We start from the raw sequence: 27,703 nt of genomic DNA on the forward strand, positions 1-27,703 counted from the left end.
AGCGCACACTCTTCCAAGCTCCACCTTCCACTTCCCAGGGGTAGTGGAAGGAAGTGAGGAAAGAGAGAGCATTACTGTGGCCTTAGTTTGTACAAAGGTGCGGTAACATTTCATGCCAGGCCCAGGAACCTAGAATCCTGGAATAGGGACCCCAGGGTCATCTAGTCCAACCCCTGCAATGCAGGAATTTCAACAAAAGCATCCATGACAGATGGACACCCAACCTCTGCTGAAAAGCTTCTAAGGAAGGAGAGCCCACAACCTCAAGAGGTTCCACTGCTGAACAGCTCTTACTGTCAGAATCTCCTTTCTTGTTAACGTGAATCCATTGATTTGAGTCCTACCCTCCAGAGCAGGAGAAAAAGAAGCTTGTTCCCTCTTCCACGTGACAGCCCTTCAGATATCTGAAGATGGCTTTCATATCTCCTTTCACTCTCCTCTTTTCCAGGCTAAACATACCCAGCTCCTTCAACTGCTCCTCATCTGGCTTGGTTTCCAGACCCTGATCATCTTGGTCGCCCTCCTCTGCACGCGTTCTAGCTTGTCAGTATCCTTCTTAATTTGTGGCACCCAGAACTGGACACAGGACTCCAGGTGTGGTCTGTCCAAGACAGAATAGAGCGGTACAATTACTTCCCTTAATCTGGACACTAGACTTCTGTTGTCCTCGTTTGTATAGTGGTAAGTATCCCCGCCTGTCACGCGGGAGACCGGGGTTCGATTCCCCGACGGGGAGCCACCCCTTCATGGATCACTGCCTTGCCGTGGCGAAGGGGCTTGAAGAACTCAGAGAAGCTATGAACTATGCCGAGCAGGGCACCCAAGATGAACAGGTCATAGTGGAGAGTTTTGACCAAACGTGATCCACCTGGAGGAGGAACCGGCAAGCCACTCCAGTATCCCTGCCAAGAAAACTCCATGGACAAAGACAACAGACTTCTGTTGATGCAGGCTAGAATAGCATTAGCTTTTTTTGCTGCTGCATCACACTGTTGACTCATGTTCAGCTTGTGGTCTATTAAGACCCCTAGATCTTTCCCGCATGTACTGCTAGTAAGCCAGGTGTCCCCCATCTTCTTATTACTGAGGGGCTGCGTATCAGAAGACAAGGACGAGGAACCGAAACATTAGCAGACAGACTTGGAGAGGAACTAGGGCTAGAATGGGCTGGCTCTCTTAAATTCTATGTGCACTCCATTTTTTAGATTTATGTAAGAGCAGGACTGACTTATTTCCCATTCTCCACGAACACAAAAACCCCAGATCCACCGGCTCATATTGAAATGTTTATTAAGATTGAACTGTAGAACAATGGATTGAACACATGTAAATGTGAAATAGTGGTTTGTTTTTTTCTCTTTTAAACTCTACATTCAGCCATTTCTATCCATAAATGCGTGGGTGTGGGGGAAAATTACAAAGAGACCAAAAGTGCAGAACAGTTAAACTGTTTCTCATGCAACAAGTCTTTACCTTGAAAACCAGAAAAAGAAAGCTCTGTGTCAAAATCAAATCCCAGAACATTCTGCCATCTAATCCACTCAGACACATTCATCGGTCACATTTCTTATTTATCCCTTTTTCCTCGTTAAACTCGAAACATTTATGTGTTTAACACACACTTATAAACATTGCTAAACTCAGCAAGAGCTAGTATACTGCCCCAACTTAATAAGTTGATAAACAAGAAGTTGTCATATGGCCAGTTCACAATGGAACTAAATATATATATTTACTTATATTTTTTTTTCATTAAGAGATGCCTATATGCAGCTTTTCACTAGGGGAGGCATTTATTTTATTTCATTTTAATATTCAAGCTGGCCATTTGGCTACCAAGAAGGTTTCAGGTCCATGTTGCAGCAAAAATTCAACAACAACAGCAACAAAAAAGTACATAGAGTAGGAAACATCAGATGATCAAATTGTATTATCCAGGAGGAGGTTATGCTTCTACTGAATTTAAAAACAAAACAGAACTAAAAGTCAATGCTAACTCGGGTGATGGCCAAGCTGGACAGAGCTGAGATTTTCTGGGTTCTAATTTTATGAAATTAGACACTTGACACTTGATCAATGAAGTAAGCTATTTTGTGACCAGAAGAAGAAAAGGAGTTTACATTGTAATTCTCTCCCCCCCCCCCCCCCGAGTTTTATTTACCTGGGCGCTTTTCATAGGAAGTTAATTTACTGGCAACTATCTGAAAAATGCATAACCTCTACAATGCCCCTTCCGTTTATCAGAAAGCAACATGGCATGCATGCTCTGTTCTCTTACACATCAGACAAGGGTGCCTGAAAGACCTATCAGGTATCATTTTGTAACTCCAGGATGATTCCTCAAATTATTGCATCAGAGCTTTTAGGTGCACGTGGAGAGAAATTTACTGAATCTTAAGAGAGATGTGTTTAGAAGGAATTCCAGCAGCTTTTGCTCATTCCACAGCTGTGTATAGTGAGAGAATTTGCAGTGGTTGGAATTCTCCCTCTTAGGCAACTGTTTGTTTTCCCCCAAAAGAAACCGGAGCCCTCGGGCAGTGGATTTAGTCTTTAGATCTGGAAACCGATCACAAAAACGCCCTTGATCAAAGGTGGTCTGGTCTACAAACTGTGTAAAAGCCTCTTCACAGCTTCTAGCAAAGACCACCTTGAACACGCGCGGAGAATTTGCACAGCATGTTTTCCGCACCCAGGAATTATTCCGGCAACTTGAAAAAACAAAACGAGCACCTTAGGGCTAGCCTACCTGTCAGAAGTTGCTGAAAGGAAGAATTCATCCCATCTAAGGTCCAAGTGTCACCTGACTCTTGAATTAAAGCCAAACCATTTCCCCCTCTGAATTTAATTGCCACAAGGAAGTCGTACATGTAAGGACTCTATGCTCCTGGAATTCATGTGGTTGTCTCCGAGACCCTTCCTCAAAAAACAAAATAAAATGGGGGCATAAACAAGTGTTTCAGCAGAAGACACATCCTCAGTAAAACTTTTTATTATGGGAGCAACATGAACCACAGAACTCTGGGTAGATAATATCTGCTTCTTTTTGTTCCGTTTTGCAAATGGCATTCCCCCCGCAATGCAGTCTTAAAAACCTTGTAGCTTGGCTGTTTAAATGACAAAACCTGCACGTTTAAGAATCCATAAGACAGGAGAAGACACACACAGGTGAAATTTGGTATCCTTTTTTTCTTTCTTCCCAAGTCACTTAGCCCCATTTCTGTGCAATATTTTTTGTGTCTTGTTACATTTATTTGGCCTATTAACGGGGGGGGGGGGGGAGAAACAAGGGGTATCTGCAAGTGAATAAAAACCAAATCACTCCCCACCCCACCCCACAAAAAGACACTTCAGGTACTCAAAAGTTGCTACATGTGCTTTACGCGGGGAGTCATGCAAGATTTCGGGTTGTGTAAGAAGCAACGAATGGATCTAAGTCAGAGCTGATTGCATCCTGCTAGCAGACAGAAGGAAAGGGCAGGGAACACCATGTTTCAATGGACAGTGACAACAGCAGCAGAACGAGGCCCAACCCGTTCCGTTTTAATTCATCCTTAACCAGGCCCAACCCCTTTTCATTTTTAAAATAAAGAAAAAAGCTTTCCAGCGACTGAATGGCGAAAAGGTGGAACCAGAAGAATGCCAGGCGCCCAGGTGAGCTCCCAAAATTGAGCTGCAAGAATACTCTGCTGGGTTTTAGTGATCATACTCTGTTTGGGGGTGGAGTGATGGGTCAAGCTTTGGCTTTGCAGCCTAACAGCTTCACTGCCCCCCCCCCCCCGCGGCACAAGAGTGTGCCTTAAAATGGGTGCCGAAATCTGCCTTTAAAGACCGCAGAAATCAGACCGAGTGGCACAAACCCGCGTTTCAAGATTATGACTCCATGCAGTCAGATGAGGTTATTTGCCACTCTCATGATATGGTCCGATTCTGGATTGCAGACCAGAAATTGCAGCTCTTCCGCCGCAGCATTCTCAAACGGGTTTCAGCGGAATGAATTCAAAACTGGAACCCGGGGCAGTTGATGCTATCCCCCCCCCCCCCCCCCGTATCTTGGCTAAGATTTGTCTTCTGGAAAATCCAGCCTAGGGAACCTTTGCTGGAGGTTTCATCCATAAGGAGGAAGAGAAGAAAACAGACATTCCCGGCAGAGGCAAGATGGCGATGGGGCAGCTTCCTTCGCCGGTCCTTTAAAGAGAGCTTTCTTATCCTCCACTTTCATGGAAATGGCCTAAAGTAAAAAGCAATGGACAGGGCCAGGAAAAATCACACGGGTTCCGGTCTTCCAATCTCCCGACGGCCTTGTCTCCTAAGAGGAGGATCAGTCGCCCACATGGTGTGGTTGGGAATCTTGAAGAAAGTCTGGCTGATGGAATAGGCAGGGGAAAGATCAGAGTATCAAAAAGAGTATTTGGGTGCAAATCCCCATGTGCAAATCAGGAGGAAGAGGTTATTGCTTTTCTCTCCACAAGCCGTCATAAATATACAAGCTTGAAGTCCAGCTGGATATTGCCACAGGAAATCAATTTGTGTGATTTATTTTTATTTTTTAAAAGACTACATATAACCCTATCAAGCCCTACAAAGTCCAGTAAATGCTGCCCACGAGACCAGATATCTGATGGCAACTACAGAAGATTTTCAGGGTGTTCAACGTGTCTGTGAGCCAGACGCTCCACAAAGATTTGGTTGAAGGTGCAACGTCTCAAAATCAGCGAGGAAAAGGTCCCATTCTAACAGTATGCTCTGTAAGAGACAGATGAAAGAATGAGACGTGTGCTCATGATGTAAAAAAACTCAGCGGCTGACGCTTCTCCTAAAGAACGCTGGAAATGGTGGGGTTGACCCCCCCCCCCAGCCAAAGCCGGACCTACAATTCCAGGGTGTGTTGACCTTAGATCTGCATATCTGTGGCATGTCTAAACAGCTTTCACAGCCGGCATAGGAAGCATACTGATAGCTCCCTCTGCCTTTCCAAAATCAAGACGTTTCCCAATTTAGTTCTGCTCAACTGCATTTGAACTTCAGCATCTGAAGGTGGCAAATGGGAATGACAATGATCCTGTGCTGGGATTTAATGAGACAGCACCAAGACACTAAATGCATCTACAAAGAGGAAAACACAACACGACTGGCTCCCAGACAGAATTTGGGGCTTGCTCTTTCCGCCTTGGCTCTGGGCTCATTGAGGCCCACTTGTTCCAAGTTCTTTGCATCTCTCCACAGACAGCAGCACGTCTTGGAGGCTGCAGTTCAGAAGGGAAATGCTATTCAGAATTCTATGGCATAAATGTTGAGGAGGGTTTAAGCCCTGCTACAAGGCTAAATCTCTTGTTTGCCCATGTTCTCTTCACAAGGGTCCAAAAGATCAGAAAGTTCACCATGACCTGGCAATTTTCTCCTAGCACCACAATGCACGATCGCGTTTCAGATTCTGGCAGAGCCAACCGTGACGTGAAAATTGTGACCCCGCAACTGCAGAGCTGGTCAGAAAGCCAGTGTTCGTAGGAACCAAGGAACTGCCAGGAAGCCTCCAAATTTCGACGTGCTCTTCTAAAAATAAGCTTTTGAGTCCTCTGAAAAGAAAGCTTTTTCCTTTTTGGAAAATAAACACTTGCCTTCCTCATCCTCAATAGTTCGGGCAGAGCAAGGCGGAGTCGGGGGGGGGGAGAGCTTTCAAGGAAAAGAAATGTCAGAGCCAAATGGGTGACCTTCAAACTGCATCAAGGGGAGAGATCCAACTGAGGCGTTTGAGAGTGTTCCCTTTTCGCCTCCTCTTCAAAGCATAAGGCAGGATTCAAGCCGCAAGTGGCAGCTTCCTATTTTTACAAGCCTCCGAGAGCAATGGAGTGGGGCCCTCGTAGAACAAGGTGCAATTTACGCAGAGAACAGCTATCTCAAATTAATGTCGTGGAGTAGTTTTTCAAAAAATAAAATAAAAAAGTCATATGTGTAGTGAAAGGAGACTTTCCGTTTAGGCGGGGGCGAGGGCTCTCTTGGGTACAAGCTCCTGAAAGGTTTTCTTTTTCTGACCCCCCCCCCCAAATAACTGGATTGCTTCAGAAGTCTTATACTGTGCTCTGAGAAGAAGTTTCAAACAAAATGCACCAAATAGTCGTCTTTTTTTTGGAGGGGAGGGGGAACACCTCAGACATTTAAAAAACGGTTTGTGAAACTCTGTATACAAAACGAGCATTCATGAAATCCTTGTGGACTCTAAAAAGCCTATGCAAACCCTGTCCACCCCCCGCCCACATACAGAGGTAAAAATATGTAAATCGATGGAGAGCTAAGAAAAGAAACAGGAGATGCCATCAAACTACCCAGAGATGCCAGCCAGACGATTTCCATTTCAGCTATGTCAAACATACATACAATTGACAATTCAAGTAATTTATTAAAAACTGCTTTTCATTCTGAAATATATAGATAAGATAGGATTTTTGCTTTCGAATTGCTATACTTGCAGCATGGTTCAAGGCATGCATTTTAAATAGGTGAGTTTGAGGCAGCAGAAATCTCTCGCAAGAGCAGCCTGGGTTCACTGCGGTTTCAGCCTAAAAACCAGCTGCGGCCTCTTTTGGCTCCCACTGCCTGCAGGTGCAAGGGGAACGTGCAAGGAGAAGCCCCCCCCCCCAATTTCTAAACAGAAGGACCTTCTAAGCTGGCTGTTCTTAAGGACATCCTCTAACAGGCTGTCGATCCCCAGCATTGACACCTGGCTTGGTATGAGAGCCTGGTCTACCTGACAACCTGCTATGTGTGTTACTGCTATTGTCCTGGACCCAGAATTTGGGGACTGGGAAGGGAGGGAGTCTGGGTTGAAAGGACGTGGGAAAACAGCTTAGTAAGACTCCGGCATACCTAGGAATAAAGTTACAGCATTTTTTTTTTTAAAAAAAATGGTGAATTTTGTTTTCTTTAAGGCCCAAAGCTGTTTCAAGATACATTTTCCTTTTTAAAAACAACAACAACAATAACAACACACGCAACACACACGCACTCTCTCTCTCTTTCTCTCCAGGCTGCAGTTATCAAGAGGTAGGCCTTTGGTTTACGCTTGCGGGAGCCAGACTACCTTTTGAAACTCTCCGCTGTCGCAATTTCCAGCCCAGAAGTTCAGAAAAAAGTGCAATCGACGACCCCCTTTCTAAACAAAGGGGAACCTCACAGCCCGCCTGCAGAAACTGACAGCGGGGAATCTGCGTCCCCATTAGCAGCTTCGTCACAAAGGAGATGATTGGCTTTCAAACGCCACCAAAAGATGAAAAGAAAAAATAAGTCAAATTCTGACCGGCTCGCCGATCAAAACAGGTCACAGAATGTTCCACTGGTGCTCCTTAGAGCTACACATGTCGCCTCCCACCGTCCCGAGGCCAGCCGAAAGTCCCTCCCGACCACCGAAACATCGCCATCTCCACGGCGAAGAGATCACACTCGAGGAATCCTTGGCAAGCAACAGTCGACGGGGACGGGTGCTCCAAACAGCTTGAATCAAAAACAAAATAATAAAAAATAAAGCGACAGCAATTCTTGCAGTAACTGATGCAATACGTCCAAGGGAAGCCGGAGGGGGTGGAATACTTAGTAGTAATTGCACGGAAAAATAATGAAATCCAGACTATGGTTCAAGGGGAGGGGGGGGGGGGGAGGAACATAAAGCAGAGAACCGCGGCTGTCAGCCTAATAAAAATGGCATCAGTTTTAAAATACACCATCCTACTGAACTTGCAAGGTCTGAAGGAGTCAGAACAAAAAAACAGAAAACTTTTCTGCAAAAGCCACAGCCAGAATTGCTTTCGTTTTTTAATTACAGTTTTTAAAAATGGTGGTGTTGGTGGAAGGGAAATAAACAGTCCAAATGGGTAATTTGAGAATTTTGAAAAACCGTCACGAGGTCTAAAAAAACAAAGCAAACCACGCAAGAACGTTTTCCTGCCCATCGATAAAAGTCCCCGTGGAAACGCGTTTTCTCGCCATTAAAAATACCTCTAAGAAAGGAGATTTTTCTGGATTGTAGAGAAAGCAATCAGCATCAAAGCTACCTATTCGAGGCTACCCTAAGACTATGGAATTTCATCTACATTTTTGCATGAAAGAACCATTTCAATCCGATGCTGCAGCAAGGATGTCCTTGGAAAAGTTCAGATTCTGCTTTGCGAGAACGTCCCGATTCATGCACCTGAAACGGCTTGGAATGTGTGCAAATGGCGGCGGTTCGCTCAAACGGCCGACTCGCTTTCCACTTCTGTCGCGGAGGCTTCTTTCCGAGAGAGCTTGATCACGGTCGGCTTCTCCCCATCCGCGTCGCCGCCGCTCTTGGCCGCCTCGGGAGGCGCCAGCCCTTTCTGCTCTTCCTTCAGGCTCTCGCCGACGTCGGGGTAAATCACCAGGAACGTGGCCGTCAGGAAGCCCAAGAAAGACCCTACCGACGCCACCATGGGTATGACCCGCACGGTGCCCACGGCGTCCACCACTCCTCCCAGCGCAGAGGCCACGAGGATCTGGGAGATGTAGACTTGGCAGGACAAGATGGCGCAGTCTATGCCAAAACCTCGCTTTGAGTTCCCAGGGCTATGGTGGATATACTGAAAGAGAAAGGGACAGGAGATGCGATCAACACAACGGGGAATCGGGTAGCAGAGCACACATCGCGTTGCAATATCTGAAGCAGCTTGCTTTGGGGATTGACACCCTGGGAACAAGTCCTCTATGTCTGTGGTCAGGAACTGCAAAAAGGTGGAGGGATTGTTCTTTCATATGTGGTGGACTTGTAAAAAAGTACAGTCATACCTCGGGTTGAAGCTGCTTCAGGTTGAGCACTTCTGGGTTGCGCTCCGCGGCGACCCGGAAGTAACGGAATGCGTTACTTCTGGGTTTCGCCGCTCGCGCATGCGCAGACGCTCAGAATGACGCCACGCGCATGTGCGGAAGTGGTGAATTGCGACCCGTGCATGTGCAGACGCGGGTTGGGTTTACTTCAGGATGCGAATAGGGCTCCAGAACGGATCCCGTTCGTATCCAGAGGTACCACTGTATTGGGAAATAATCTACAATGAATGGTGGGGAAATGTTTAAAATTACTTTTCCCAAAAACCCAGAATACAGACAATTCAGAACGAAATTCCCAAGTGTCAAAAAAAGAAGGTTATATATGTATGCAACTACTGCATGCAGCCCGTGTTCTGTTAGCCCCAAAATGGAAAACAAGTGAGGTCCCAACTGAAGAAGAATGGCAACTTAAGTTAACGGAATATGCGCAGCTTGCAGATTTAACATATGGAAGCAGAGAACAAGAAGAACATACGTTTAGAGAAGATTGGGAAACTTTTATTTAGTATATGGGAGGGGGGGAACTGTGCACACCTGAAAAGGTTGGAAGCATTAAGATAAATTCAACAGTGTAAATAAGGTTTGATGGATGTATTGATGGAATATTGAATGGTTTAGTTTTTGTAAAATACGCAGGAAGCTATGATACGAAAAACGAACCATGGAAGGAGAAGAATGAAAGTCATTGATATTTTAATGATGTTAAAATGAGTATTTCAAATTGTGTAACAGAATATATATGTGTGCGTTTCTCTGTGTGTGAGTGTGTATGTATATGTATGAGGAACTGGCAATCCTCGGGCCAAAAGCAGCCTGAAGTGCTGCTTGCTGGATACTGGGCTTTCCAGCTGCAAACTACGATTTGATGGGCTTGTCTCCTTCTCTTCCCATTCCCTGAAGGCTCTCCAGAGCTTAAAGACTGACTCTGCAGGTCTGTGTATGCCGTGGAATGTCTTCAAAGCATCAAACCACCTCTGTGCTGGCTGGGCCTGATGGGAAATGTAGTCCAAGACACCTGGTCGCTGCAGCAGACAGCGGCTGGGCTGGATGGATCTGGGGTCTGATTTCATCCGTCCGTATGGTTCTTGCCCAACTCACGTTCCCCAACATCCGGCCCACGGCCACCTACCTGCTTGATGTCGTGATACTGCCCTAGAAGGGCATAGGGGCAGTAGGATATACTCATGGAAACGATGCCCATGGAGCTGATCATAATCATGGCGACGTACACATTGGGGAACATGGCCATCACTGCCGTGCCAATGGAGAAGCCCAGAGTGCCCAGGATGTAGATCACTCGGATGCTGAGGTCGTAGTTGTCCAAGTATTTCTGTAGCAAGGCTGCAAAAAGGAGGCCAAGCATGTCGCCATTAGAGAAAAGCGCCCCACGCGCCGGGTGCAATTAGCCGCCCAGCTCTCCCTCATTAAAGCACTTCATGGCTAGGGCCTTCCTAACTTCCCCCGCTCAGTCCCCTTCCTCGGTTCTCTTATCTGTCAGCCACACACGGCTTCTCTGGTCTGGGGTGCAGAGACTTTCAGCTGCCGGCACAGAACTTCTTACCTGAACACACAGCTGCGGTAGCGGCATAGATGACCAATCCCCAACAGCCCATCTGAACGCCGGCATTGTAGGCATGCAGTTCGGTGGAATTCGAAGGAGCCTGCAGTGAAGCAATAGAGCAGGGGTCAGCAAACTTTTTCAGCAGGGGGCCAGTCCACTGTCCCTCAGACCTTGTGGGGGGGGGGGGGCTGGACTATTTTTTTTTGGGGGGGGAATGAACAAATTCCTGTGCCCCACAAATAACCCAGAGATGCATTTTAAATCAAAGCAGACATTCTACTCATGTAAAAACACCAGGCAGGTCCCACAAATAACCCAGTGATGCATTTTAAATCAAAGCGGACGTTCTACTCATGTAAAAACACACTGATTCCTGGACCATCCACAGGCTGGATTTAGTTTGCCTACCTATGCATAAGAGATTTAAACAAAGGCCATACTATGAACAAGAGCATGGAAGTGTCAATGTTCGCATCTCTCTGCCTAGCCAAAGATTGATTGATTGGTTTTGTTACATTTGCATACAGCCCTTCATCCAGATATCTCAGGGCGGCTCAGAACATAAAAACAGATAATAAAAACAAGAAAGAAGAAATATCCCTCCCCAATATATTTAAAAGGACACAGAATATTAATCAGCCAAAGGCCTGGTTAAAGAGGAACATTTTTGCATGGTCCCTAAAAATCTAATGAAGGTGCCAGGCGAGTCTCCTTGGGGTGAGCATTCCACAAATGTGGAGCCAGAGCAGAAAAGGCCTGCTCTCGTGTCGCTGGTCTCTGAACCTCTTGCGGAGGAGGCACACAAAGAAGGGCCTCAGAAGATAACTGCAGGGTCCAGGCTGGTTCCTATTGAGAGAGGCGGTTCTTGAGGTATTCTAGTCCTGAGGCATTTAAGGCTTTACAGGTCAAAACCAGAACTTTGAATTGGGCCCAGAAACTAATCGGCAGCCAGTACAATTGGGCCGGGATTTACACTTTCACTTATTCATCTGGCTTATTTTAAACCTGTGTTTCAAAGAAAGATTCTCGAGAATCTTGGAATGATAAAAGGAGTGAAACCGAAACCAAATCGGCCATAAAGCAATACAGTTTTAGGCCACAAAGAACCAAACTTCAAAAGCCTGGAGGCAACACCCCAAGGCAAATGGTGATGAAAAAACCTGGGACCACAACAAACCTGGGAAATTTCTTTGCAGCACCCTCTGCTTGGGCTGAGCTAATTTGCAGAGCGATGCTAAATATCTATGGAGCAGAGGATTGACTCTTTAAGCAGAACACGTGGCGGAGGCAAGCTTTGCGACTCACCTTGGGGTCGCCATTGAAAATGACCTGCCCCATGAAGTCGGTGTAGAACACGGCTTCAGCGATGATGGAGAACCAGGTCAGGAGGTGGCAGACGCAGAGGCGCAGGAGCTCCTGCGGCATCTTCAGCATGGACAGCCACAGGAGCCGGACGGTCGTTTCGGTCTCGCCTTCCTCGCTCTCGGTGTCGCCGCTGGAGTTGGTGGTTCCACTCTGGTTCCTGTGCCGGCACCTCTGCCGCTGCCTCTTCTGCATGTCATAGATATCGTTCATGCTCCGTGAGGACTTGATCAGCACGATGGCGTTGGCCCGCCGGAAGCGGTAGCGGTGGGAGCCGATCTTGCCGTAGTAGGAGAAGGTGTGGGAAGGCTGCCGGTAGAACATGTGCTTGCGCCTGCGCATGGAGTTGGAGGTGCTCGACTGCTTCATGCCGATCCTCGCGTGCCCGTTCAGGAGGTCTTTTGGTAGGGAGCCGTTGCTGTTCGGGGCTTTGGCTTCGTTCAAGTGATTATCAAGTAACATGTCCTCCTCCTTCTCGTTCTCCCTGAGGAAAGCAGACAGGCGGTTGAATTTGGACTTCATGTACTCCTGGCTGGCGCTGTGCGGGGTGTTGGGGTAGGAGGAGTCCTGGAAGATGGAAGGCTCGATTTCGTGGAGGAAAAGCAGCTCGGATTCCATCTCCAAGGTGGCGTCGGGCATGTGAAGGACAGAGTCGCTCTTGCTGCGGACAATGTCCACGTCCAGGAAGTCCATGTTGAGGTCCTGCTCAGACTGCACCTCGTCCCGGTACATGGAGCTCCTGTAATGGTCTTCCTCGCTGATGACGTTCAGGCGGCTCAGGGGAGGGAGGCTGACGCTCAGCTTGACGCTCGAAAGGGTGTCGGCCTCGTCGTCGATCCTGTCCTGTTGGGGATTGTATTGCTCCTCCTCGATGCTGCAAAGGTGGAGGACGACGGAGACGGAAAAGATGATGGCAGCAAAGAAGAAGAGGACTTGCTCCTGAGAGACGAAGATGACCCCAAAGAACGTCTGCATCCAGTCGAGGCCTCCCAGCATGTAGCCAATGGCCCCTCCAAGACCTAAGGAAGGAGAGATGGACAAAAAGTTATGCGCTGGCGGCTTTGTGAAAAGGCTGGGAACCATGCAAGTGGGCGAGGCAGCAGTGCCTCCTATCTGGCTGCTACATAAAAGAGGAGAAAGGTCTTCCTTTTTGGAATCCATCAACCATGGGGGCACAGGTTCCGCATCCGATAACAGTAGCTCTTTAAATTTGATGTAGTTAATTTGGTTAGTTCAGTTGAGAACTGCAGCTTGCCAAACGGACAGACCTTGCTTCTGGCACAGCTGCGGACAAATGAATGGAGCCGAAAGCAGTCATTTCAGCGATCAAGCCAAGCCAGGGTTTCAGGTTGACCATGGTTCGGAACCCAAAGTGTGGCGTGAACTTCCAACCATACAATAAAGCCAGGAACATTTTTCTCTCAAGTTCCCTTCAAACCAAAGCTTGTTTGCTCTGCTTTGCCGGCTGATCAAACCCCCCAAAGAACTTTGGTGACAGTTGACTTTCCTTAACCATGGTTTGGTGTCATCTCAACTGAGCCACCTTGGGAAACAGGGTGCAATCTTAAAAGGGAAGCGCTGCTGGAAGTTTAAGTATGCTCTTCTATGGAATAAATTGAAATAAAAATTATTTAAGGGACACAGGAAGCTGCCTTATACGGAGTCAGACCCATATGTTGTCTAGCACTGTACTGTCCCACACTGGCTGGCAGCAGCTTTTTGGAGTTCCAGGCAGGAGACATTCCCACGCACTACCCGGAGATGCCTGGGACAGAAACTGGGGCAGGTTTCATTACAGGAAAGGACAGAATCTCATACCAGCTGAGAAGGCGTGGATGTTGAGCGCCATGTCCTGTTCCTCGCTGTCCACCACGTCCAGCAGATAGGCCCGGATCGGCCCCTCCGTCGCATCAGCGCAGAAATCCAAGACCACCACCCCCAGCACAGTGAGAACGATGCCAATGGGCTGCTTGTCTGGGACATCTCCGATGGCCAGGCCTGGCAGGAAAGAAGAGCAAAGAAATCAGGAGGGCGTTTTCTCTCTCCTCCTCCTTCTTTTCCTCGTAAAGAACCGACCCAAGAACAAAATAACAGTCCTTTTTATTATTAAGGAAACAAACGGATCTCCTTAACGGATCAGCTGCCGAGACGAACTGCTGGAATTATCCCTTGGCCGCTCTGGCTGGGCATTTCAACCCTGTGGCATGGGTTAGGCCAGGGCTGCTTTGAGGGCTTGTTTTGCCTCAGTCCAGTAGACCTGAAGGAGTGTCTCCACCCCCATTGTTCTGCCTGGACACTGAGGTCCAGTGCCAAGGGCCTTCAGGCAGTTACCTCACTGCGAGAAGCCAAGTTACAGGGAACCAGGCAGAGGGCCTTCTCGGTAGTGGCACCCACCCATAGCTGACAACATTTCCCTTTTCTTGCGAAGAATCCTATTCAGAATATGGGAATTTCCTTTCAAAAAAGGGAACCGTTGACACCTATGCACCCAACCCGTGGAACGCCCTCCCACCAGATGTCAAAGAGAACAACAACTACCAGACTTTTAGAAGACATCTGAAGGCAGCCCTGTTTAGGGAAGCTTTTAATGTTTGATGCATTACTGTATTTTAATATTTTGTTGGAAGCCACCCAGAGTGGCTGGGGAAGCCTAGCCAGATGGGCAGGGTATAAATAATAATAATAAGGATGTCAGGGGTTCAGGGAGAGAGGCGCAGAGGAGGGAGGAGACCGAGAGTGAGGGAGAAGGATTCCAGCCTGACGAGGAAGAGGACGACAATGACCCGAGATGGTCCATGAGTCCGTCCAGTGAATCGGAGGATTCCCAAAAGGGAGCCCCCCTGGTCAAGCCAAGGGGAGCCCAAGGGGGAAGCAGTCAGGAGCAGGGAAACGTAGGGGGAACCGCCAGTGGGAGTTGGAGATCGAGACCTGCTTCTCCACCGGAACGGAGTGAAGAGGGTGGAGTTACCAGTGTGTCGGGAGGAACAGAACAAGGAGCAGAGGGGGGAAGGAGATCGGGGCAAGACGTCCTACCGGAAGGGGCGGAAAGCAGTACCGGGAGCAGTGTGGCTGTTGAAAGGAAGGTCAGGAGCAACGTACGCGCGCCAAGTTCAAATGTGGAGGCGCGCGGAAGTGGGGAGAGCTCTGGGGAGGAGCCTGGTGCTAAAGCACGAAGGAGGGGGCAGCAGGCAGGAGAAGACTCAGCCTCTGGGGAGTCCCGGAAAGAGGGAACACAGGGGGGCAGGAAGACCCTGCGGAAAAGGAAGGAGAGGAAAAGGTGGAGCAGCACAAGCCTCTTAAATTGGTGCAGGGGAGGGACGGACTCAGAGGGGACTTCTAACATCTAAGGGTAACAGATGTGGAGCCACGGAGTTTGGATGTAATGACGACAATGATCTTCAATAAAACCTTTTATATATAACTTGGACTGGACTTTGGTCTCTTGTGAGCTGGGACCCAGGGTGGCTCTGACAGTAAGTCCCCTCCCAAGAACGCAAAAATTTTTTTTTGCAAAGCTCACGAACGGTGACAGCCATGAGTGCGGAGGAGCAGTTGACAGCTCTGCGAACTACAGTTTCCGAACTCACTGCTGCAGTCCTTGCGTCTCAGAAGAAGCATGACGAAATGGAGAAGCGCTGCCAGGACCTGCAAACCAGGTGGGAACGTGCAAGCAGGGAAGGGTTCCCAGGGTCCAGATCAGAAGGGATTGGACTTGGACGGAGGGGGGGCAGCCTAGTCACCCACTTCGATGGGAACCTGAAGCACTACCCCAGTTTCAGAGCAGACGTTTTGTATGCATTGCACTTGCTTCGTCATGACTTTAAAGATGAGGAGGAGAAAGTGGGGTTTATTGTTTCTCACTTGCATGGGCCGGCCAGAGACTGGTTGCGCAATTTGTGGCGTGAAGATGGCCCTGCCCGCCGCGATGCAGATGAATTCATTAAAGCAATGGATGCCTGCTTCCAGTCAACTGTAGATGTGGATCTTGCACGCAGGGAAATTTTTGGATTGCGGCAAGGCAAAGCCACTGTGCGTCAGTACCATTCCAGATTTTTTGCTTTACTGACTGCGCTAAGCTGGGAGAAGGATTGTGCACCTGTGAGGGATTTGTTCTGGGAGGGGTTCAGCGGTCCCATTAAGGATGAACTTGCCAGGGGAGACAGACCCCAGACCCTGGAGGAGCTTGTGCAGAGGGCTTTGGCGATTGGGATAAGGCACGAGGGACGTCCTTGGCACACTGAGGAAGAACGTCAGGTGCGTCCACCAGCGAGGACGTCTTCTTTCATCCCCAGGGAGTTCAGTCAGTCACATCCTTCGCCACTGGGAAGGCAGGGGGAGGAGCCCATGGAACTTGGTGGTGCTAAGGCTCAAGCAACAGCCAGAGCCCCAGCTTCCGGTGCAGTAAAGGCACAGCCTCCTAGAGGGACCAGGAAGTGTTACATTTGCGACAGTGCACAGCACATGGCGAAAGAGTGTCCCCAGAGGCTGCAGAAACACACTGCAGCTTTAGCAACTGTTGCAGCAGAAATGATGCCAGCAGAGCAACCTCAGGGAAACGACAGTGCCTGGCTGGAAGCAGAGCTGCTGGGGCTCAGCCAGGCGAATCTGTAGAGCAGTCCCCAGCGCTTTTGCAACGCACAGACCCTTTACCACCCAAGCCAGCGGTGCAGCTCACTGCAACACTTCAGTTGCCGAATGGAACCACCCTGGAAGTCCCCATCACGATTGATTCTGGGAGCAACGCAGATTTTGTGGGGACGCACTTTGTCAAGCAGCATCGCATAGCGCTTCTGCCAGCGACAACACCTCTGAACGTAGTCACGGTGGATGGCAGGAAATTGCTAGGAGGACAAGTTGTGCAACAGACGCCTCCCATGGTGATGAGGATTGGAAATCATCGAGAAGTCATCAGCTTCAATGTCACCCGCCTTTCAGACACGCCTATAGTATTAGGCATGAGTTGGCTGGAGAGACACAGTCCTGCTGTAGCGTGGTACCAACGGCAGATCACCTTTTGCTCATCGTACTGTGCTCAACATTGCATCCAGTCCAGCCAGGAGGAGGGAGCTGAGCAGCAGTTGCAACTTGGCATGGTGCAGGCAGTACCCCGCAAGTACGAGGGGTTCCTGGAGGTTTTCTGCGAGAAGGAAGCTGACCAGTTGCCGCCCCACAGGCCTTATGATTGTGCCATCGACCTGGTGCCAGGGGCGCAGTTGCCGACTGCAAAGCTGTATTCCATGTCTGAGGACGAGATGCAAGAACTCAGGGAGTTCATAGAGCACAATTTGAAGCGCGGATTCATCCGAGAATCGAAAGCGGTGGGGGGCAGTCCTGTTTTCTTTGTAAAGAAAAAGGACACGCCCCAAAAAAGACTCATTGTGGACTATCGATTCATAAACAGTAAGACCAAACCCAAGGCCTTCCCCATGCCCAAGATAGATGATCTCCTGGCAACCGTAAGGAAGGGGAAGATCTTCACCAAATTGGATCTGCGTGGAGCGTATAACCTCATACGCATCCGGGAGGGCGATGAGTGGAAGACGGCCATGTTCACGCCTCTGGGCACGTACGAATACAGAGTGATGCCATTTGGTCTCCAAAATGGATCTCACGTCTTTCAAGCATTTATGCATCACGTGCTAGCGGGACTTCTATACAAGAAATGCGTGTGTTTCCTCGACGACATCCTGATCTTTTCGGAAACGGAGGAGGCCCATGAGAAGGACGTAAAGGAAGTCCTGCAGAGACTACGGGAGAACAAGCTCTACGCCAAGTTAGAGAAGTGCCAGTTTGATGTGACGGACGTGGATTTCCTAGGCTACAAGCTGTCCGACAAGGGGCTGGCCATGGACAGCGCCAAGGTCCGCGCGGTGTTGGACTGGAAGAGCCCTCGCAATCGGAAGGAAGTCCAAAGATTCATCGGCTTCGCCAACTTCTACCGCAAATTCATCAGAGGTTTTGCAAAGGAGACGGCAGCGATCACGGACACTCTCAGTTCCAAGGAAAAGAGGTTCGTGTGGACGGAACAGGCGGAGCGCTCTTTTCAGAAGCTTAAAAGCCTTTTCGCCTCCGAGGAGCAGCTGCTGCACGTGAATCCAGGCAAGCCCATACGAGTAGAGACCGACGCGTCAGACAGAGCGGTTGGAGCCGTACTCCTGCAAGAAGATCCACATGGAAACTGGAGACCCGGTGCCTTTTACTCCAGAAAGCTCAGCAAAGCGGAGCAAAACTACACCATATGGGACAGGGAGCTGTTAGCCATTCACGCAGCGTTCAAAGCGTGGCGACATTTCCTCATTGGAGCCAAGCACACAGTGCAGGTCCGCACGGATCACAAGAATTTAGAGTATTGGCGCACGGCGAAACTCCAGAGCCAAAGACACATGCGCTGGGCAGAGTTCTTCGCGGATTTCGACTTCAGGATAGAGTACGTCCCAGGGGACTCCAACGTTATAGCCGATGCGCTCTCCAGGAAACCGCAATATCTTGAGGAAGCGGCGCCAATAGCAGCCAGGCACATTTTTGCACCGCAGGCGTGGGCGTGCGCTGCCATCGCTGTCGACCTGGACGCAGTGCGACGCGCGTTGCAGGTAGATCAGTTTGCACAATCCAAAATAGAGGAGCTGCGTAGGGGTTCGCTGAGAGACGATGAGTTCCAGTTACGCGACGGACTGTTAACTCACAAGGGTGCCCTCTACGTGCCGAGCGACGAGCTCCGAGCAAAGGTTCTGCAGCAGTTGCACGACGCTCCCAGTGCGGGCCATTTCGGCAGGGAGAAGACAATAGAACTGGTGGCCAGGGACTTTTGGTGGCCCCAGATGCGAGGAGAAGTAGCGGAGTACGTCGCCAGATGTGACACTTGTCAGAGGTCCAAGCCAGTACACCAGAAGCCGGCGGGCTTGCTGGAACCACTGGAAACACCACAGCAACCGTGGGAGAGGGTGGCGCTGGACTTCGTCACTGACCTGCCCAGTTCCAGAGGCAAGACGGCGGTACTGGTGGTGGTGGACTTGTTCACCAAGATGGCGCACTTCATTCCCTGCGCGAAGGTGGCGACGGCGGAACAGACCGCCAAGCTCTTCATCGACCACGTGTTCCGGGCGCATGGGCTGCCGCGGGCCATCCTGTCCGACAGGGGGCGCCAGTTTATTTCCAATTTTTGGCAGAAGCTCCTAGGTATCCTGCGCGTCAAGATCAACCTAGCGTCGGCAAGACATCCACAAACCAACGGCCAGGCCGAGAGGGTCAACGCGATCATGCAGCAGTACCTGAGATGTTATGCAAATCAGCGACCCACAGCTTGGGTGGACTACCTACCGATGGCGGAGTTTGCCTACAACAACACGAAGCATGCGTCGACGGGGGTGACGCCGTTCTTCGCGAACAATGGACGTCATCCCAGGACCTTCCCGGGGTTCGTAGCACCAAGAGAGGGGGAGCCGCAAGAGGCCGACCAGTTCGCTGCAGAACTACAAGAGGTGCACGGGGAGCTGCGGAGACATTTGGAGCTAGCCAAACAAGCATATAAGGTGCAGGCAGACAAAGGCAGAAGAGTGGGAGAGGACATCCAGGTGGGGGACTGGGTGTGGTTAGCGGCCCAGGCGATGCCAACCAAGTCGTTGGCCAAGAAGAAGCTAGGGCACAGGCAGCTAGGACCATACCAGGTGGAGGCTAAGATCAACCCCGTGGCTTTTCGACTGGCCCTCCCCGAAGGTTCCAGAGTCCACCCGGTTTTTCATAGGTCGGTGCTCACTCTCTACAAGGCCCCGCACAGGTTTCAGGAGTCTGAAACAGTACCGCAGCCACGCACAGAGTCACCTAGGAGGGAGGGATCGCCTAGGGTCGAACCACTCAACGAGGTCACAGAGATCCTGGACTCGAGATGGGGGGAAGAGGGAATAGAATACTTTCTAGTCAGAGAGGGTGCACCAGTCAGTGCCAGTGGGTGGGTGCCGGACTACGCTTTAGACGAACCTCTTTTAAAGGACGAGTTCCATGCCCTTTTCCCACATAAACCCATGCCAGCCGAGTACTTCGATGACTGGCTCTTTACCCCCACATGTTCAGGCAGCACTTTCCACGGCTTTTCTTCAGCCGAGGAAAGAACGCCGAACTCAAACTCGCCCAGGGGATCGTGTTCGGGGGTGGACACAGAGCCCTCTTATTGGTGGGATGAGCAACCAGAGGAAGCCTGGCGCAAGAAATGGCTGAAGGGGCCTTGGCCGGCAGCACCAGACGAAGTAGCAATGGAAGAGGGAACTGCGAACATTTTGGGTGAAGAACCCGAATTCGAACACACGTACACCGAGCTGCCAGCAGAGGTCATGGACGTAGCCGAACTGTATCCTGCATCTACCTCCGAGGAGCTGCAGTTCCCACAACCCGCACCCGATGGGGGGGAGGGGGGAAGGGGGGGCTTCGAGGGGGGGATGGATGTCAGGGGTTCAGGGAGAGAGGCGCAGAGGAGGGAGGAGACCGAGAGTGAGGGAGAAGGATTCCAGCCTGACGAGGAAGAGGACGACAATGACCCGAGATGGTCCATGAGTCCGTCCAGTGAATCGGAGGATTCCCAAAAGGGAGCCCCCCTGGTCAAGCCAAGGGGAGCCCAAGGGGGAAGCAGTCAGGAGCAGGGAAACGTAGGGGGAACCGCCAGTGGGAGTTGGAGATCGAGACCTGCTTCTCCACCGGAACGGAGTGAAGAGGGTGGAGTTACCAGTGTGTCGGGAGGAACAGAACAAGGAGCAGAGGGGGGAAGGAGATCGGGGCAAGACGTCCTACCGGAAGGGGCGGAAAGCAGTACCGGGAGCAGTGTGGCTGTTGAAAGGAAGGTCAGGAGCAACGTACGCGCGCCAAGTTCAAATGTGGAGGCGCGCGGAAGTGGGGAGAGCTCTGGGGAGGAGCCTGGTGCTAAAGCACGAAGGAGGGGGCAGCAGGCAGGAGAAGACTCAGCCTCTGGGGAGTCCCGGAAAGAGGGAACACAGGGGGGCAGGAAGACCCTGCGGAAAAGGAAGGAGAGGAAAAGGTGGAGCAGCACAAGCCTCTTAAATTGGTGCAGGGGAGGGACGGACTCAGAGGGGACTTCTAACATCTAAGGGTAACAGATGTGGAGCCACGGAGTTTGGATGTAATGACGACAATGATCTTCAATAAAACCTTTTATATATAACTTGGACTGGACTTTGGTCTCTTGTGAGCTGGGACCCAGGGTGGCTCTGACAAATAATAATAATAATAATAATAATAATAATGACTGACACGATGTGTTTCTGACGAGTACATTTTTATATTGCCTTGGGAGCTCTTGGTTACCTGCTTCTTCCCTTGTCATACAAAAGTTGGCCGAGAAGGTCAGCCCAGGTTAAGGTGGTGTTCGAAAATTTTATTACGCAACATGCGGGAGGTGTGTGGGAAAAAAAAACCCCAAACAGAAAAAGGAGGAAGTAATGAAATGTGCTTGGCTACAGCCACACACCAGTGAGGAATGTACTCTTTTAAAAAAACCCAAAGCTGCCAAGATTTGAAGCATTTGCTGGGGGGCGAAGGGGGGCTTTTAAAACACACGTGTTGCTTGTGCTCAATTGCAGGCAAAGCCCTGAATGTTCTAGTGGGGCAGATCGAATGTTCATGGGCTGAACCACCTCAGAGAGATCAGAGCTTGCAGGCTTTCTAAGTTCAGAGTGGGAGGAAGTGCTTCAAGTCAAGCAGGGGAGAGAGGCTGTGAGCTCTGGATTCAGAAGCTGCGAGGTGCAATACCTGACATCTCCGGGCAGGGCTGGGAAAGACCCTAGATAAGTGCAGAGACAGCCTTTCCCTGCAGAGGACAGCTTCGTAAGTTCCAACACACTCCTTTTCCATAAGCTTTGGGAGCCTATTTTACAAAGTGTGAACACTCGATGCTGCTCCTGTCCTCGGGATGAGAATGGCACAGAAGCGGGGGAAACTAATTGTTTTCCATTTTTTTATTGTTGTTGTTGTTTAGTCGTTTAGTTGTGTCCGACTCTTCGTGACCCCATGGACCGGAGCACACCAGGCACTCCTGTCTTCCACTGCCTCCCGCAGTTTGGTCAAACTCATGCTGGTAGCTTCGAGAACACTGTCCCACCATCTCGTCCTCTGTCGCCCCCTTCTCCTTGTGCCCTCCATCTTTCCCAACATCAGGGTCCTTTCCAGGCAGTCTTCTCTTTTCCTGAGGTGGCCAAAGTATTGGAGCCTCAGCTTCAGGGTCTGTCCTTCCAGTGAGCACTCAGGGCCGATTTCCTCCAGAATGGAGAGGTTTGATCTTCTTGCAGTCCATGGAACTCTCAAGAGTCTCCTCCAGCACCAGAATTCAAAAGCATCAATTCTTCGGCGATCAGCCTTCTTATATTCTGCTTTTCCTCCAAGGAGCACCAGTACAGGGTTTTCCGCCTCCCCCTTTTATCCTCACAACAAGCTGGGGTGTGTGTGTGTACTGTTTTGTTTAGTTATTGTTTTTATTGTGTTATTTGTGTTTTTATCTTGCATTATTATCCTGCGAACCACCCTGAGATCTACAAATGAAGGGTGGTATACTACTACTACTAATTATTTAGGCTTAGAGTGTGTGACTGGCTCAAGCGCAGCCAGTGAGCTTCATGGCTGAATGGGGATTTGAGAAGATCAAACATGTCCATTCTGAAGGAAATCAGCCCTGAGTGCTCCCTGGAAGGACAGATCCTGAAGCTGAGGCTCCAATACTTTGGCCACCTCATGAGAAGAGAAGACTCCCTGGAAAAGACCCTGATGTTGGGAAAGATGGAGGGCACAAGGAGAAGGGGACGACAGAGGATGAGATGGTTGGACAGTGTTCTCGAAGCTACCAGCATGAGTTTGACCAAACTGCGGGAGGCAGTGGAAGACAGGAGTGCCTGGTGTGCTTTGATCTATGGGGTCACGAAGAGTCAGACACGACTAAACGACTAAACAACAACTCCTCTCAGGTCCTAGCCCTGCGCTCCTAACCACTGCACCACCCAGCAAACGTGAAGAGTTGCCAACGGAGTTCGCCTCAGGCTGAATCCCCAAAGAAGGTGAATTCCCAGCTTCTATTGTTTCCCCAGAGTGTTGCTCTAACAGCGCCGACGGGGATGAAGGAAAGAGTTATTCTTCCCCCTTTTAGTCATTTGATAAACAATTTTTAGATCTTGCAGTGTTCTCCCCCCTCTCTCCCCCCCTCAGCCTAAGAACAGAACAAGAAAAAGCGAAACGATCTTTTTGTCCTTCTCTCCCCCCCCCCTTTTCAAATAATGCTGGAAACAGGATATGTTTGCCAGATATGCATTAAAGGGAAATCAGAGCACAACAGGAAACATTTCCCTGTGAACAGGTTCCTACAGTTTTCCCATGCCAAGAGCTGCAGTCGTTTCAGACCTGCTAGGACTTTGCTGGTAACCACTGAATTGGTGGGAAGGTGAGCTTGCAAATACAGCCACCGCAAGCCATCACGATAAGCCCGGCAGTCGCTTTTGATGAGAAGAAACAGAGGCCAAGGCACTGAAACAAGCCTCAGTAAGTAGGACTAATGCTGGATACCACCCAAGCAAATTAAGACAACTTTACTTTCTGCAGCTTGTTCCAGTCACAGAATTCAGGTGCTCGGTAGCAAAATCCCACAGCATCCCCGCAATTAATGCTTTTTTAGCTGGCTGCGGAGTGCGGTCCTTTGCTGCTTGTTTGAGCAGACAGCACAGTGACCCAAGAATATCCCCTGATTTACCTTACCTATAATGGAGCCGTTCAGGAAAAGGGCAACTCCAAAGAGAACACCAATGCAGAGGGCAAGGATAAAAGGCCGCCGGCGGCCCCAGCTGAGAGTACAGCGGTCACTAGCTGAACCTATTAGAGGAGTGAAGATTAAGCCCAGGATTGGGCTGAGGAACCAAGTGAGGCTGTAGTACTGTTCAGGAAGACCTAAAAGACAGAATTCAAGAGGGTTATTGGTTACATTTTGGAAAGCAAACATCTTCAACTCAACACAGGACCCCCAGGCTAGCCAATGCTGTTGTAGGTTTAAGAAATGCAGTCAACCAAGCAAACGCTGGCCTGGTTCAGATGCAACAGGAGACCATGGTTTCCTGTTACAAGATTATGGCTGAATGACCCTTGGGCTTGCACTCTCCTTTTGGGTCCACGAGAAGGAGATGACAAGCACCCGCTTCTGCTTTTAAACAAACCACAGTTCCCCGTTGCATCCAACCTCAGGGAACTGCAGTTTGTAAGTAGTGAACAAGCCAGGATATGAAACCATACTTTACGTCTTGCTTGTTTTCACTGACTAAAGCCCACCCCTGACCCCACTTGGAAATAAGGATGTAAACGTACGGATCAAATGTGGAAATCCGTGCTAAATAAATATAACTAAACTTTAGTGGAACAAGGGAATGCAACAGCTAAGGATGGGGAAGTTTTGGAAAGAAATAATCTTTGAGGGATCAGGAGTTCTAAGAGGTTAACAGCATCGTGTGAGTGCCGCCAATGTAGAGTTAGAATCACAGAATTGCAGTATCTTAGCGTTGCTAGGGACACCAAGGGTCATCTAGTCCAACCCCCTGCGGTGCAGGAACCTCAGCTAAAGCATCCCTGAGAGATGGCCACCCAACGTCTGCTTAAAAACCTCCCAGGGAGGAGAGTCCACCAGCTCTCGTGGGAGTCTGTCCCAATGTCAAACAGCTCTTACTCTTGGAAAGTTCTTCCAAATGTTTTCAACACTTAAAAAAATAATAATTATTTAATCATTTTTTCGATACAAACAACTGCAAAAGACACAACAACAAAAGCCATAATAACAATAACACAATTTGACAATTCAGATTTAAATACACTGATATACCTATGACTGCACCCTTTTAATAATATTTTCCCACCTCTCTCTCCTCCCCCCACTACCTGCCTTATCGCGTAAATAGTCATTCCAGATTTCTTAATATTTATCCATTCTTAATTTGCATCGACATGCAATTCATTCACATGCAGCTAATCTGCCCATATTATCAATCCATGTGATCAATGGAATCTTTCTGCGGCTCTTCCCATTCATCAAAACAAGTTTTTTTTTTTGCTTCTAATATAGCGCGGTACATCCATTTTTTTTTGACCCCTTGAAATCTCCCGTGTATCCGGAATATAATTTAGAATTAAATTCAATTCCCCTAAATAACGATTTCTTTTTATTACTCTTACTCTAAGTAGTTCACCCAGTGTTGTTAAATCTTCTCCCTAAAGAGGCGGAGCGCCAGTAGAGCATTTGACTTGCAGGTAGAAGCTTCCAGGTTCAACCCTCAGTATCCACAGGTAGACCTGGGACCAGACTCTTACTTGAAACCCCAGAAAAACAGCTGCCACTCAGTGTAGAGTGGAGCTAGATGGACCAAGGATAAGGCCCCTTCCTATGTTTCTATGGATGTGGGGTAGTGCGTTTTCTACCTGCTTGCCTCCACTCACACTCTCCTTGCATATTTGCAAATACAGCATATCTTAAAGGTAAAGGGACCCCTGACCATTAGGTCCAGTCGTGACTGACTCTGGGGTTGCGGCGCTCATCTCACTTTATTGGCCGAGGGAGCCAGCATTCAGCTTCTGGGTCATGTGGTCAGCATGACTAAGCCGCTTCTGGCGAACCAGAGCAGCGCATGGAAACACCGTTTACCTTCCCGCCGGAGTGGTACCTATCTATGTACTTGCACTTTGATGTGCTTTCGAACTGCTAGGTTGGCAGGAGCAGGGACCGAGCAACGGGAGCTCACCCCGTCGCGGGGATTCGAACCGCCGACCTTCTGATCGGCGAGTCCTAGGCTCTGTGGTTTAACCCACAGCCCTACCTGTGTGCTTTAACTGTCTGCCAAAGAAAGCCGAAACCTGAGCGGAACAGCCCCTTGTTAATTTTTCACTATTCCATTAAGTAGGGAGAGAGCAACAAGACGGTGGATTCCTCTGCCGTTTATGAAGCCCAACGAATAGACATTTATATGCTGGGTTTGCTGTTTTACTGGCTGTGAAATGCCACCTTTTGAGTATCTGGGAAAAGATAACACTGTATATTGAAGAGATTATTTAGTACGTGTAATGCTAACTTGGAGCCTGTAGATGGTGCCAGTGTCAGAATAACGTGACAGAAGAGGCTGCTTTAAAAAAGGCGATCTCTTCCCCAAATATACAACCATGTTTTTATTCGCCACTTCAAATAATCATCTGAGAGGTCCCAATTAGCAACTGGGCAACCAAGGCCAATCTTTAAAACCCCACTGCGGTAAAAAACATCCGCTTTCCAAAGACACATGGCCGGGCTGTGCCTAGGATTTGACCTTGCAAACACGATCAACATGCATTTAATGTTAGTACTCTGTATTTGCCATTGGGATTACGCAATCCGTGTTCTGAGAAGATGAAGCGGCTGTTTAGGCGAGACTAAAAGGGCTGTTATTTAAAGCACGGACAGATCTTAATCTTCCTGCAGACTTGCTTTGTGAGGTTATACGCGGGGCTTTCCAAAAACCCCTGTAGCGTTTGAACAGAAACATTTAACATGCATCTAAGGTTACCTTTAAAACAATCCAATTAATGTTCAACCTAAATATAAGGAGTGGAAACTTGTTTTTAAAAGATGTAGCTGAGATTTTGACGCCGAAAGCCAAGGCCAAGCAAAACAAGGTGGCGGCATTTAGGTTTATTTAACTCGTGAAATTTGTATCTCGCCTTCGCAAGCTGCAAATTCCAGCATGGTAGTGTGAGCTTCTGCATCAATAATAATCATAATCACAAGATTAATCTTAATTTGCATTTACAACCTGAGAGGATAGAAACAAGACAAGGGGCAACGAGGGATGGATTAAAAAGAAAAAGATATTTTGGGTGAGCTGTTTTCTGCCAACAGCAATTTCACCAGCTATGCTGTTTGCTGACTGGAAAACCTCCCCTTCAAACAGGCTTGTTGACGTCTGCATTCCTAAATTGGTACAGCCTGTTTTAATCAGCCTGTCAAAACTGTAGCTGGCAGAAGGAAAGAAAGGACAAACCTGACTAGTACACAATATTTTTTTAAGGTTGCTGGACGTTCACTGTGTGGCGTATAAACAAGGGAAAGGCACCCACCTGCAGAAACCCGTCCGACGCTTTCACTGAAATACTTATTATGGCTGCAGTTGTGCAATACAGCATAGAATTTAGCAGTGAATGCATGGGTCTGAGTATTATGTATAGGGAGACCTGTTGCCCCGAGGTGTTTGCGAAACTGCACCTCCCATCAACCCTGACAACGGGCCGTCATAACTGCAGCTGATGGGAGTTGTAGTTCAGCAGCACCCGGAAAGTCAAAGGTTCCCTGTACCCGCCGAGCACTGTGGGTTTCTGTATAAAAGGAAGAGCAAGATTCTAGATGCCACCAGAGGGAAAGCTCACAGGCGTATTGGAAGCAATGAGACTCGTCTGTTGTCTTTGAGGCAGCGGTTATGAGAGAGGCAGCAATCCCAGTTTGTCCATTTCATGGGCTCCCACAAGTATTCTCTCTCCCAACACCCACCCCTCAAGAAGTCCAACACACCTTTCCACAATCTAGAAACCACCCATTATATCTTGGTTTCCAGTTAACTCCTTTCTTTCCACCACCCTAAAGGTGCCCTTGACCATTAGGTCCAGTCATGGCTGACTCTGGGGTTGCGGCGCTCATCTCGCTTTATTGGCCGAGGGAGCTGGCATTTGTCCGCAGACAGCTTCCAGGTCATGTGGCCAGCATGACTAAGCCGCTTCTGGCGAACCAGAGCAGTGCATGGAAATGCCGTTTACCTTCCCGCAGGAGTGGTACCTATTTATCTACTTGCACTCTGACGTGCTTTCGAACTGCTAGGTGGGCAGGAGCTGGGACCAAATAATGGGAGCTCACCCCGTCTCGGGGATTCGAACCGCCAACCTTCGGATCGGCAAGCCCTAGGCTCTGTGGTT

At 49.1% G+C, this 27,703-nt stretch overlaps 1 protein-coding gene across 7 annotated transcripts in view; it reads right to left on the reverse strand.

Annotated features, from left to right (window-relative positions):
• Window positions 1–1,273: 1,273 nt before the first annotated feature.
• The window catches only part of SLC45A4 (solute carrier family 45 member 4), a 148,484-nt gene continuing 122,054 nt past the window's right edge, over window positions 1,274–27,703 (reverse strand). For all 7 annotated transcript variants that reach the window (XM_079984282.1, XM_079984285.1, XM_079984281.1 and 4 more), the window contains 6 exons: window positions 23,492–23,680; window positions 13,571–13,750; window positions 11,696–12,771; window positions 10,391–10,490; window positions 9,959–10,170; window positions 1,274–8,585 (listed from right to left, as the gene is read on the reverse strand). In XM_079984282.1, coding sequence (XP_079840408.1) covers window positions 8,220–8,585; window positions 9,959–10,170; window positions 10,391–10,490; window positions 11,696–12,771; window positions 13,571–13,750; window positions 23,492–23,680 — 2,123 coding nt within the window. In that variant the 3' untranslated portion in view covers window positions 1,274–8,219. The remainder of the gene's footprint in view (window positions 8,586–9,958; window positions 10,171–10,390; window positions 10,491–11,695; window positions 12,772–13,570; window positions 13,751–23,491; window positions 23,681–27,703) is intronic.

This window comes from Podarcis cretensis, assembly GCF_951804945.1.
Source record: "Podarcis cretensis genome assembly, chromosome: 7".
Classification (NCBI taxonomy): domain Eukaryota; kingdom Metazoa; phylum Chordata; class Lepidosauria; order Squamata; family Lacertidae; genus Podarcis; species Podarcis cretensis.